This window comes from Trichomycterus rosablanca, chromosome 11 (genome assembly GCF_030014385.1).
Source record: "Trichomycterus rosablanca isolate fTriRos1 chromosome 11, fTriRos1.hap1, whole genome shotgun sequence".
Lineage (NCBI taxonomy): Eukaryota > Metazoa > Chordata > Actinopteri > Siluriformes > Trichomycteridae > Trichomycterus > Trichomycterus rosablanca.
Genome location: NC_085998.1, coordinates 5,414,180 through 5,427,784, shown reverse-complemented (window position 1 = coordinate 5,427,784; position 13,605 = coordinate 5,414,180). Strand labels below are relative to the sequence as shown.

The window sequence follows — 13,605 nt, the reverse complement described above, 5'->3', positions numbered from 1 at the left end:
TAACGTCTGAAAGACCAGTCAACCCTCTGCGATGTCCAGTTCCGATGACTGCGTCCACTGTAGGTGCTTTCGAAAGTGGACAGAAGTCAACATGGGAATTCTGATTCCATTCACTTCATCCCCAGGATTAAAATGATCTGTAGTTTGATCTTCCGTTGGTCTGTACCAGGCGCCATATCATTTATGTCCTTCTTGTCCCTCCTCAGACCACTGTTGGTGGGTAACCCTTGCTGTTTGGGAGATACTTTAACCGGGCCATAACAATCTGCTCAGATCTTCTGCATCTACCAGGAATTACCATCGGCCCAACATCTAACAGACTCCTAAGCCTCAAAATGCACCAGTGCTACAGAATAAACATCGCCATGCGCATTTCTGGCTGTGGTCTGTATGTTGTGACTCATAAAACTGTGCCATATTATTATTACTAATATAGAAAGTTAGACATAATAAAAAAAAAAAAAGGTTTGATGAAGCGTTACTGGTGGATTACAGGTGGAGGTGCGGCCCACTTGTCCATGCTGAAGTAATATTACTTATATATTAGTGTGTGAAGGTGGAGTTTTGGCCACAGTTGTGGTGTAGCTAATTATAGATTCTGTCAGATTAAGTAATAACAGATTGATTTATGTAAGCTGAAAACATCACATTTACAGTTTAACACTTGACATGTTCAGTACCTGCGCGGGGCGTGACCACGGGCGGAGCCAGCCGTAGATGCGGGTGGGGTTTTGGAAGCTTTAGTATGTGATCTTTTACTTTCAGGAGGGGAATTTGCTGGTTTGGTTTGTTCTGACTGCAACCTGTAAAGGAATCGCACAAAAAAAAAAAAAAAACAATTATAATTTCACTCCTGCCAAGACATTTCAGCCTTATAATATATAAAAGCACAGAAACTCATTTACATCATGCTGTGAATTCTGCAGTGAATTGTAAACACATTTCCCCCCAATTTTCCTCCAAATCTAGTTGAATCCAATTACCCAATCACGTTGTTTGTTTGCATTTTAACGTCATGTTTTTTTTATATATTTTTACCCCTTTTTTTCCCCTTTTAGCGCATCCAATTGTTCAATTAGCATCGTGCCTCCTCTCTGTCTATGCCGAACCCTGCCCCGACGGAGGTGATTGAAGCTAACCCGTATCCCCTCCGAAACACGAGCAGCAGCCAGATGCATCTTTGCCACCCACACATTGACGAGTTTGGCGCCACCTAGCGTTGCATGCGGAGAGACACACCCTAAGGGCACCCTCTCCCATCTCTGTGTAAGCGCCTCCAATCAGCCGGCAGAGAACGCAATCGCATTCTGACAGAGAGAGACCCACATCCGGTTCTTTGTCCCACCCCCCACATGAGCAACCGGCCAATCGTTGCTCATATAGCCACTCAGCTTCGAACCGGTAAAGCAGGGCTGGATTCGATACCACGTTCTCAGAATCCAGCCATGGTTGCAGCGCGTTTCTTTTTACCGCTGCGCCACCTGAGCGGCGGTTAACGTCATGTTTAACACATTTGTGTCATTTAATGGCAGCAGTAGGTATTATGTATCTGTTTTGGTCCATTTTATACTTTCATCTTTATTTTTACAGCTGCGAGGAAGGTTAATACTGTTCTTGTGTTGTCTTGTGTAAGAACTTCTTTTATGGTTTCAGGCATGTGCACTTGTTCTCTTTCCTTGGTGTACTTGGGGCATTCCATCAGAATATAACCCAATCACATTGAGCTTCTTTTACTGCTGCTGACCGAGGAGAGCTGTGATGATCACACGCCCTCCAACACGTGTAGTAGCCGACCACTTCCATTCACCTGCATGAGAAGATCCGTATCGCCCACTGTTCGTCACGCACTGATCTTCATTAACCCACAAACGGCGCCATCGATTGACCAGCGGAGGTGGTAATCGCAGCACTCACCCTCGGACGAGCCAATCATTGTCCACATACTGTGCAAGTCTGAGATGTCAGCACTGGTGTGCTAGCATGTTCTACCATTGCACCACCATTGTGCCCATGCAGTCAAAGAATTAATGAACATGAACAGATCATCAGATTTAGGGTGTGACTAAAAAAAAAAATCATAAATTTGAGATCTTAAGTTAATTTACTGTGTGTTTTCTGAAAACCCGCTGGGTCAAAAATACACAGAGAGCAGCTAAAACGATGAATGCGCTGGTGTACAAAGTTCTATAACGTCATTTGACTTCGCATTCACTTTGCACTGCATTTTCAGTCCTCATCACTAATCATGATGGACTAGCTGCTGACTTCTGTGTTATAAAGTACATGGAACAGTTGTATCTTTGCCAGGGTGGTGGGAAGAAAAACCCAAATCACCACCTCATGTTTAGAAGAAACTGGTCTGGATGGTCAGATGTAATTTAGGAACCAGTATGAAATCATACTGGCCACAAATCTGCCACAGATGGGAAATTATTTAAACATGGATAACACTGTCCACAGTCAATCAAGCTTTACACTGATCAGCCATAACATTAAAACCACCCCCTTGTTTCTACACTCACTGTCCATTTTATCAGCTCCACTTACCATATAGAAGCCCTTTGTAGTTCTACAATTACTGACTGTAGTCCATCTGTTTCTCTACATACTTTTTAACCTGCTTTCACCCTGTTCTTCAATAGTCAGGACCACCACAGAGCAGGTATTATTTAGGTGGTGGATCATTCTCAGCACTGCAGTGACACTGACATGGTGGTGGTGTGTTAGTGTGTGTTGTGCTGGTATGAGTGGATCAGACACAGCAGCGCTGCTGGAGTTTTTAAAAACCGTGTCCACTCACTGTCCACTCTATTAGACACTCCTACCTAGTTGCTCCACCTTGTAGATGTAAAGTCAGAGACGATCGCTCATCTATCGCTGCTGTTTGAGTCGGTCATCTTCTAGACCTTCATCGGTGGTCACAGGACGCTGCCCACGGGGCGCTGTTGGCTGGATATTTTTGGTTGGTGGACAATTCTCAGTCCAGCAGTGACAGTGAGGTGTTTAAAAACTCCAGCAGCGCTGCTGTGTCCGATCCACTCGTACCAGCACAACACACACTAACACACCACCACCATGTCAGTGTCACTGCAGTGCTGAGAATGATCCACCACCTAAATAATACCTGCTCTGTGGTGGTCCTGTGGGGGTCCTGACCATTGAAGAACAGGGTGAAAGGGGGCTAACAAAGCATGTAGAGAAACAGATGGACTCCAGTCAGTGATTGGACAGTGAGTGTGGAAACAAGGAGGTGGTTTTATTGTTATGGATGATCGGTGTATATCACTATGGGCTTGAAGCACCTGTTCCAAAATCTGCACCTTAAACGTTTGATTCTGCGTTCACAGCAAAGAAAAGGAAACAAAGGAAAAGCCCAAGTCAGTGTAAAGCTTGCTTGACTGTAGACAGTTCCACCTGTGTTTGAGCAGCTTTGATGACGGCCCAGATGTGAAGAGGCTCATGTTTGTCTCAGCTGGGATGCCGTTTTATTACTGAGCATCTGATCTCGGTGCATCTACATGATCAGTTTTAATTAACAGATGATCAGATGATCTGAGATCGGATTGTTTGGACAGAATCTGATTTGAACTGGTTACTAAAATATAAAGGTGTTACGATCGTGGGATTAAAAGCTTCGTTATTATTCAGGCTGCAGGATCTTCTCTACGTATTCACTTTATTACTTCTCCGCTTCTGTAAAGCTTCAAGTTATCATGATTTACCCCTGTTCATCCAAACTCCACCCTCCTACCCCTTGTAAAGCAATCAGGGCTCGTTATCGATACTGCTACCGAGTGTTGATATCAGCGCAGGTCGAGATAAGGTATCAGTGCATCCAACTGCTTTTACGACATTGTATTTGTATAGTCGGGCTAATGAAGTTTTGTTTATTGAGTAATTGACTGACCTGGTGGTGAGTGTGTTCCTCTGTGATCGGCGCAGTGACCCCCCTGCAGTGTGATTAATCCTGATGGACATTGGCACCTCTCTCCTGAAGGGACATACCCTTTATAGACACTACCATTCACTACAGAAACAGAGAGAAAGAGAGAGAAGTTCATGATTAAGTGTCTTGTTACTATAGCAAGAAAAATATTCAGCACTCATCCTTCTTTAAACCACCATTCATAGCATCTGCTATTTAAAAGTAAGTAAATATATTCAGATATACTCAATTCCCCAGTGCACTCTGGTGACCACTGCTGGTTGAACGCCACCCTCGTTGGCTGAGAGGCACAGGTGGCTTTGTACACCAGACAGCAAAGGATTCATAGAGCATGTATGGAAGACCAGACTACTCTTATTGTGTTCGTCCACCGCTCGTGTCAGCACCTCTACCCTACAGTAGGAGTCGCTGTTACAGCAGAAAGTATCCGGTTTTCCTCCCTTAGACTGCTTTTACATGGGCGCATATAGCTGCTTTCCGTTGTGTTAACACCTCTTACATCAGCGCTTCCCAACCTTTTTGCACCACGGACAGGTTTCATATAGAGACGCATGAGTACCGATACTGGTGTCGGGTATTAGCCCGATACCGCGCTCATTAACTCGTACTCGTACTCGCAAACGAGGCTCCGATACTAAACATCCGATACCTTGTGCCTAGTGCACGTTGCTGGCTGCGTTAACGCAGGGGTTTTTAACCTGTGGGGCGGCAGTGCTTGTTTTTACTTCTAAAACTAAAGCAATTCATTTTTCACCCACGGGAGACAGATTCTCACTGACCACGCTCACACGCACGTTTAATGTTATTTAGTTCCGTTTGACAAAAAAAAACTTCAAAACAGAGCTAACAGCGAAGATAACCGGTTACAAAAGCAGCGACCGCTGTTCTAGGACGTGTTTGTGTTCAATACTCTGTTCACAGTGTCGATACAAGTGATTCAGGAGTCGACTCATTTTAAGCGCAGCGTAAGTTTCTTTTCTCAGTCATCTCTCCGTGTTTACTGTTATAATAAATGATGCGGTTGTAAATAAACACCAACTACTACAGAACATTCTGTGTGACTCGCTTACCTTATAAAGCTCAGGCTTAATTATACTGGTTATTACCACAGAGCGGGAGCCGACTCAGAGTCGTTTACGATTTACCGAGGTGAACCACGAATGTACGTGCTGATAGAATCGGCTCAGATGGGATCGGACTGTATTATCCTTTTAAAGTAAATATTTCAATCAGCAGAATCGCATCGCATGTATGATTTTTTTTTTTTAAATTAGTGATGGCAACCCAAGCAACTGTTCCACTGCACTATTTTACACTAAAAACTTCACTATTCCATAATGCTCCAGATTGCATCATACTAAATAGGTATCGGTATCGGCGAGTACTAAAATACATGTACTTGTACTCGTACTCGGTTGGGGAAAAAATGGTATCGATGCATCCCTAGTTTCATATAAGATATAATTTGACGGACAGACAGGGGGACGGGGGATTTAAAATAGAAGAACTAGACTGTAGAATGGAAATTCGGTGGGAACCCTGAGCTTTTTTCGCTGCAACGAGACGCTACTCACACCTAGTGGTGATTGGGGATAATAACACCCCAAGAGTATTGAACATTTAATTGCTCTTACAGCGATTTCTTTTTTTTTTTTTTTTTTTTTTTATCTTTATTGCCATTATCACACATTGACAGACAATTAACATTATTGAACAGAATCACCTTGAGATCGGGCTTCACTTTACTTACATGGTACAGAAATAAAACATATACACATCCATCTATACATTGTATCTATTCATACATACATAAATACATATGTAGACACAATCACATCTAATTGAGGTAAGTAATCACAGGTGTCCATCTTCTTATAAAAATCGGTAGTTGTAACTGTAGCTGTGCAGTCATGTGTTCCATCATAATAGCGATTTCTAATTATTTATTCTTTCTGTGCGGCCCGGTAATAAATGACTCGTGGACTGGGCCCGGTGGTTGGGTATACCACTGTTTTACATGATCAACAGCAACGTGTCTTTCTGCTAGCGGTATCACTGAACTCTAACCTTAAAGCCAATCCACAACATTGGTTGACAATACTGATGGTTCATGCACATGCAGTTTGGTATGAAACGTGTTCAGTGTAAATCAGGAACGTGCTGCAGCGTCATCATTTGGAGACATGAGAATAAATAAAGACGTGGGTTTATTAACCTTCATTGCTTCAAACAAATGCTGCATTCTATCTTGTAAACGAGCTTAAAAAGCTGCAACCAGTAATTCCACAATTAGGAAACATGGGTTCACTATCCATAATGCAAACCTTTCATATCTTTTCACAGCTCGCTAGTCGCCGTGCCGGATTGTTCCCCAAATGCAGCGCTACTAATGTCTAAATTCAAATGGAATTAAAGTGAGAATCATTTTCTCTCCGCTACATGTGTGTTGCTACTGACAATGTCATATAAACAACTGGTCTCATTGGCAGCTCTTTGAAAAGAATAGTGGCAAACTGGGTCAAAGGTTCAGTCAGATTAAACTTTGGGCACAGCAGCGAGAGGTAACCACCGCAAATCAACGCGGTAAATCTCCATGGAGCACAATGCTCAAGGTAGCGCAGTGGCAAAGTAAACAGCACCGCTTACTCCACAGGAAAGAATGGCAAAGCAGCACAAAAGAGTCGTGTTTGATACCAAACACATGAATCCAGTCTTAAACACAAGTATATGTTTCTGTTGAGCACCCATAAGATAAGATAAGATAAGATAAGATAATCCTTTATTAGTCCCACAGTGGGGAAATTCACTTCGTTGCAGCAGCAAAGGGACAGTAAAGCACTCAGTACAAAAAAAAAGATAGATACTACATGAAGTAATTATTAATAATGTAGTAATCATTTAAATAAAGTGGCATATATCTATCTACATCTAGCTTTCTGTTTTCATTACAATCCAGTTCTGATGTACCAGCCTATATAAACATTGAAGTTCCAAACTCCTCACATCTTATAAAGAACCCTCCCTTATATATTATTGATTTTATTAACCCGTTAGCAATGGGTGTAACTGAAACAAATGAACTCAATAATTATTTACTTTTCCATTTACATTACATTTACATTTACTAAAGTCCATTTACTTTTGGTCATGTAGTTTAGTGGGTGTGAAAGATTCAGATAGCCAATCAAAACTATTCATTTAAAAACTAGATTTAAATAAAAACTCAATGAACCACAATATTTAGCACTGCTGTAGGTGGGTGGAGCAGAACAGAGGTTCGTTTAGTGTTACAGTAACAAACAACTAAAAAAAAAAACAATATATAAACATGAAAACATATAACAAAGATTTAAATACATTTTATAAAATGTTTCTTCAGCCCAAAAACACAAACATCTAAAATAGAGATTTTCTGGTTGGTATTTTAATGGCTTGTCCATAAAAAATCGAAAGTTTATAAAATGGTACAAAGACCAAATAACATTTTAATGCACCGACTACCAACATTTACTTATAACTAAAGTAGATTAGACCCATAATCACATCTACTTCAGTCACTACAATAAAACCTATACAATAAAACCTATAAGTACTTATAAATATGCCTAGAAGATCAATAGTTAATAAGCTTTACCGGTAGATCAAATATTTTAAATAAGGTTTATATAGTAGATTGGCTCGTGAATAAGCTTATACACTGGATTGTGAATAAGTTTATACAGTAGATCCAAATGTGGATAAGATTATATAATAAATCAGAGTGGATGAGTTTACTCAAATGATCAAATTGTAAATAAGCTTATATAATATATCAGATTTATAAGTTAATATAGTAGATCAGATTGTAGATAAGATTATTTAGAACATCAGATTGTGAATGAGTTTATATAGTAGATCAGATTGTAAATAAATGTATTCACAATCTGATGTACTATATAAGCTTATTTGGTAGATTGGATTGTAAATAAGCTTATATAGTTAATCAGATAGTGAATTAGTTTATATAGTAGATCAGATTGTAAATAAGTTTATATAGTAGATCAGATTGTAAATAAATGTATTCACAATCTGATGTACTATATAAGCTTATTTGGTAGATTGGATTGTAAATAAGCTTATATAGTTAATCAGATAGTGAATTAGTTTATATAGTAGATCAGATTGTAAATAAGTTTATATAGTAGATCATATTGTAAATAAATGTATTCACAATCTGATGTACTATATAAGCTTATTTGGTAGATTGGATTGTAAATAAGCTTATATAGTTAATCAGATAGTGAATGAGTTTATATAGTAGATCAGATTGTAAATAAGTTTATATAGTAGATCAGATTGTAAATAAATGAATTCACAATCTGATGTACTATATAAGCTTATTTGGTAGATTGGATTGTAAATAAGCTTATATAGTTAATCAGATAGTGAATTAGTTTATATAGTAGATCAGATTGTAAATAAGTTTATATAGTAGATCAGATTGTAAATAAATGTATTCACAATCTGATGTACTTTATAAGCTTATTTGGTAGATTGGATTGTAAATAAGCTTATATAGTTAATCAGATAGTGAATTAGTTTATATAGTAGATCAGATTGTAAATAAGTTTATATAGTAGATCAGATTGTGAATAAGTTTATATAGTAGATCAGATTGTAATTAAGTTTATATAGTAGATCAGATTGTGATATAGTTTATATAGTAGATCAGATTGTAATTAAGCTTATATAGTAGATCAGATTGTGATATAGTTTATATAGTAGATCAGATTGTAATTAAGCTTATATAGTAGATCAGATTGTGATATAGTTTATATAGTAGATCAGATTGTAAATAAGATTATATAGTAGATCAGATTGTGATATAGTTTATATAGTAGATCAGATTGTAAATAAGATTATATAGTCAATCAGATTGTGAATTAGTTTATATAATAGATCAGATTGTAAATAAGATTATATAGTAGATCAGATTGTGATACAGTTTATGCATTAGATCGAATTGTGGGCGAGTTTATATAGTAGGTGAATAAGATGATATAATAGAACAGTATGTGAATAAGTGTATGTAATAGATCGGATTGTGAATGGGTTTATGCAGAAGATCAGACTGTACGTTTATATAGCAGATCGGATTGTCTGTGAGTCTGATCTAAAATGCGACATCATGATGAGGCCATGTTAGGCCTGATCCATTATCATGAGCTTTTGTTTATTTCAGCTTGTTTATGTAGAGTAATAGAAGTGTAACGGCGCAGATGAGTGAAATCTGATTAGTGAAATCTGATTATATAATAAATCTGTATTAAATCCATCCGATTATAAAGACTAAATGATTATAGTAATAAATATATTTTTACTGGCCCTGATCTGCGGGTTTTACTCGTTACAACACTCGGTCTGATTTGTCAGTGTTAATAAATATTAGTACCTGATATTGTTAATCGGATTTAATAGATATTTGATATATTTAAGAGATTTATGTGTAATTTTGGTGAATTAAAACGGCTAATCGGTGAAGCTCCGAACGCTAAGACGAAGCTAACAACTACCGGCTAGCAAAGTCAAAAACACCCAGAATAGTTTTAAATCAGACTTTAGATCAGAGACGCGTTATATTTTTAATCGATTTATACATTATCACTACTAATATTAACACACTATGACTGTGCGTTTTATTTAATTGTAAATAACAGTTAGCAACACAATTAGCATTAGCCGTTAGCATGCTGTCCTTTATACACACAGACGCGCTTCAGATAAACTCCAGTTCTGATTAGATGTAAGCACGCAGCATATTGCTTTTAATTTAACTGACATTTATAACGTTGGAGGCTTCTAATCACACAGTGTGGTTAGTAAGGAATGTTCGATAAAGTGTATAAATGATCGTACCGCTGCTTGAGAGGAGGCCTGTGAATCTTCAGCACTGATATTAACACTCACTCACTGAGGACGTGTAAGAGCGGCTGTGTTCCAATCCACACTCACTCACGCACTACATAGGGAGACTAATCAGTGCACAAAGAAGTGACGTTCTGTAGATCTGCAGCCAAACAAGAACCAGAAGGTTATACAAAAGAAAATGGTTGTACAGGAAGCTGACGATAAACAGCTGTAGGACAGCCATAGCCTAGTGGTTAAGGTACTGGGGACTAGTAATCAGAAGGTTGCCTGTTCAACCCCACCTCTGCCAGGTTACCACTGTTGGGCCCTTAACCCTCAATTGCTTAATGTAAAGTAACAGTATATCACACTGTATACTGTACGTCGCTTTGGATAAAAGCGTCTGCTAAATGCCGAAAATGTAAATAAAACGATGATAATCCAGGCTGTACACAAAGACTTGGTTTTAAAATGCCCCGGTCAGGCACAGAATGACCAATGATGGTTTATATAGTAGATCGGATTGTAAATAAGCTTATATAGTAGATCAGATAGTGAATAAGGTGATATAGTAGATTGGATTGTAAATAAGTTTATGTAGTAGATTGGATTGTAAATAAGCTCATATAGTAGATTGGATTGTAAATAAGTTTATTTAGTAGGTTGGATAGTGAATAAGTTAATATAGTAGATCGGATTGTAAATAAGCTTATATAGTACACCAGATAGTGAATAAGTTTATTTAGTAGATTAGATTGTAAATAAGCTCATATAGTACATCAGAAAGTGAATACGTTTATATAGTAGATTAGATTGTAAATAAGCTTATATAGTACATCAGATAGTGAATAAGTTTATTTAGTAGATTAGATTGTAAATAAGCTCATATAGTACATCAGATAGTGAATACGTTTATATAGTACAACCCCTGGCAAAAATTATGGAATCACCACTCTTGGAAGATGTTCTTTCAATTGTTTAATTTTGTAGAAAAAAAATAAATCACAGACATGCCACAAAACTATCATTTCTCAAACTGTCAACCCTCTGGCATTAAGAAACAATAAAAAAAGAAACAAATATAATAGTTGTGGTCAGTCACAATTGCTTTTTTTTAGATCAAGTAGAGGAAAAAAATATGGAATCACTCAAATCTGAGGAAAAAATTATGGAATCATTAGAAAACACTGCACCATTATTACTTTGTTGCACCACCTCTGGCTTTTATAATGGTTTAAACTCTATGAGGCATGGTGTTAACTAGTGACAAACAGTATTCATCATCAATCTGCCTTCAACTGTCTCTTATTGCTGTTGCAAGATCAGCTTTGCAGGTTGGAACCTTGTCATTGACCATTTTCTTCAATTTCCACCAGAGATTTTCAAATGGATTGAGATCAGGACTATTTGCAGGCCATGCCATTGACATTATATGTTTTCTTGAAGGAAAGTTTTCACGTCCTTTGCCCTATGGCAAGATGCATTATCATCTTGAAAAATGAAGTCATCATCACCAAACATCCTTTCAACTGATGGAATAAGAAAAGCGTCCAAAATTTCAATGTGGACTTTGGCATTTATTGAAGACCATCTCCCCTGTGCCTTTACCCGACATGCAGGCCCATATCATCAACAACTGTGGAAATTAACATGTTTTCTTTAGGCAGTTATCTTCATAAATTTCATTGGACAGACACCAAACAAAAGTTCCAGCATCATCACCTTGCCCAATGCAGATTCGCGATTCATCACTGAAGATCACTTTTATCCAGTCACCCACAGTCCACGATTGCTTTTCTTTAGCCTACTTTAACCTTGTTCTTTTCTTTTTAGGTGTTAATGATGGCTTTTGTTTGGCTTTTCTGTATGTAAATCCCATTTCTTTTAGGTGATTTCTTACAGTTCAGTCACAGACATTGACTCCACTTTCCGGCCACTTGTTTCTCATTTGTTTTGTTGTGCATTTTCTGTTTTCAAGACATATTGCTTTAAGTTTTCTATCTTGATGCTTTGATGTCTTACTTGGTCTACCAGTATGCTACCCTTTTACAACCTTCCCATTTTGTTTGTACTTGGTCCAGATTTTAAACACAGCTTACTGGGAACAACCAACATCTTTTGCGACATTCCACAATGATTTATCTTCTTGAAGGAGTTTTATAATCCTCTCATTTGTTTCAACTGACATATCTTGTGTTGGAACCATGATTCATGACAATCTGCTTTGTGCAACAGCTCTCCGAGGTGTAAGCACTCTTTTTAAATTGAAGAATAATTAGCAAATCTAATCTGCTGCAGATGTTTTGTTTTTAAACTGCAAATTACAGAGTGATTCCATAATTTTTTCCTCAGATTTGAGTGATTCCATATTTTTTTCCTCTACTTGATCTAAAAAAAGCAATTGTGACTGACCACAACTATTATATTTGTTTCTTTTTTTTATTGTTTCTTAATGCCAGAAGGTTGACATTTTGAAAAATGATAGTTTTGTGGCATGTCTGTGATTTTTTTTTTTTTCTATAAAATTAAACAATTGACAGAACATCTTCCAAGAGTGGTGATTCCATAATTTTTGCCAGGGGTTGTAGATTAGATTGTAAATAAGCTTATATGGTACATCAGATAGTGAATAAGATTATATAGTAGATCAGATAGTGAATACATTGATATAGTAGATTAGATTGTAAATAAGCTTATATAGTACATCAGATAGTGAATAAGTTTATATAGTAGATTAGATTGTAAATAAGCTTATATAGTACATCAGATAGTGAATACGTTTATATACAGTCCCTGACAGAAGTCTTGTCGCGTAAGGACATAGTAACTTAAAATGGTTTATAACTTTATTTGTAATCAATCAATTGTTACAATAAATGGTTCACTTTAATGTCAAGGGCTTTCACATTAATAACTGGGTGCAAAATGAAACTGTCAAAAAGTGTCCTGATGTCCACAGCTTGGTAAAGCCCATAACATCTGTTTTTGCAAGGACAAAAGTCTTGTCGTGTCTTTAAATGATTCAACAAATCACAGATTAGAGCTTCTCCTGGGACAAATAATGTAATTAACACATTCCCAGGTGTGTATAAAAAGAACCCCAGCACACCAGACTTTCATGTGAAGTGCAACCTGACCTCTGACAACATGCCAAAGATTCAACCACAAACCAAAGTGCTGATCATCAAGGCCTTGAAGACCAAGTCTGCTGCTGAGGTGGCAGACATCTTTAATGTATCCAAACGTCAAGTGGAGAGAATAAGAAAAAGATTTCAAGAAACTGGGGACGTTCATGACAAGCCCAGGTCAGGCAGACCCCTTAAGACAACTGTCCGAGAGGACCGTTTGTTGCTTCGACAGTCTAGGGCCAGCCCTTTTTCAACTGCAGCGGAGCTACATGAGAACTAGTCACCAGAAAACGCTGTATCTACAAGAACAGTTTGTCGAATTCTTTCACGCAGTGGTCTTCATGGCCGAATTAGTGCTCAGAAACCAGCATTAAACAGAAGACAACAAAAAAATCGTGTCGCATTTGCCAAGGCCCACAGCTTGCAGAAAGGATGGACAGTGGAAAAGTGGCAGAAGGTTGATTTTTCTGATGAATCATCCATTGAACTGCATCCCAATCGCCGCAAATACTGCAGAAGACCTGTTGGAACCCGCATGGACCCAAGATTCACCCAGAAAACAGTCAAGTTTGGTGTAGGAAAAATCATGGTTTGGGGTCACATCCAGTATGGGGGTGTCCGAGAGCTCTGCAGAGTGGATGGCAA

At 38.0% G+C, this 13,605-nt stretch overlaps 1 protein-coding gene across 2 annotated transcripts in view; it reads right to left on the bottom strand.

The window, feature by feature from the left end:
* trip12 (thyroid hormone receptor interactor 12) overlaps positions 1-13,605 on the bottom strand; it is a 74,939-nt gene that overhangs the window by 44,603 nt on the left and 16,731 nt on the right. Inside the window, exons 1-3 of one of the 2 annotated variants that reach the window (XM_063005006.1) lie at positions 9,842-9,892; positions 3,908-4,027; positions 681-803 (exon numbers count right to left, since the gene is read on the bottom strand). In XM_063005006.1, the coding sequence (XP_062861076.1) occupies positions 681-803; positions 3,908-3,978 (194 nt within the window). In that variant the 5' untranslated portion in view covers positions 3,979-4,027; positions 9,842-9,892. Of the gene's footprint in view, positions 1-680; positions 804-3,907; positions 4,028-9,841; positions 9,893-13,605 lie in introns of those variants that run through there. The other variant, XM_063005008.1, reaches the window with a different exon arrangement.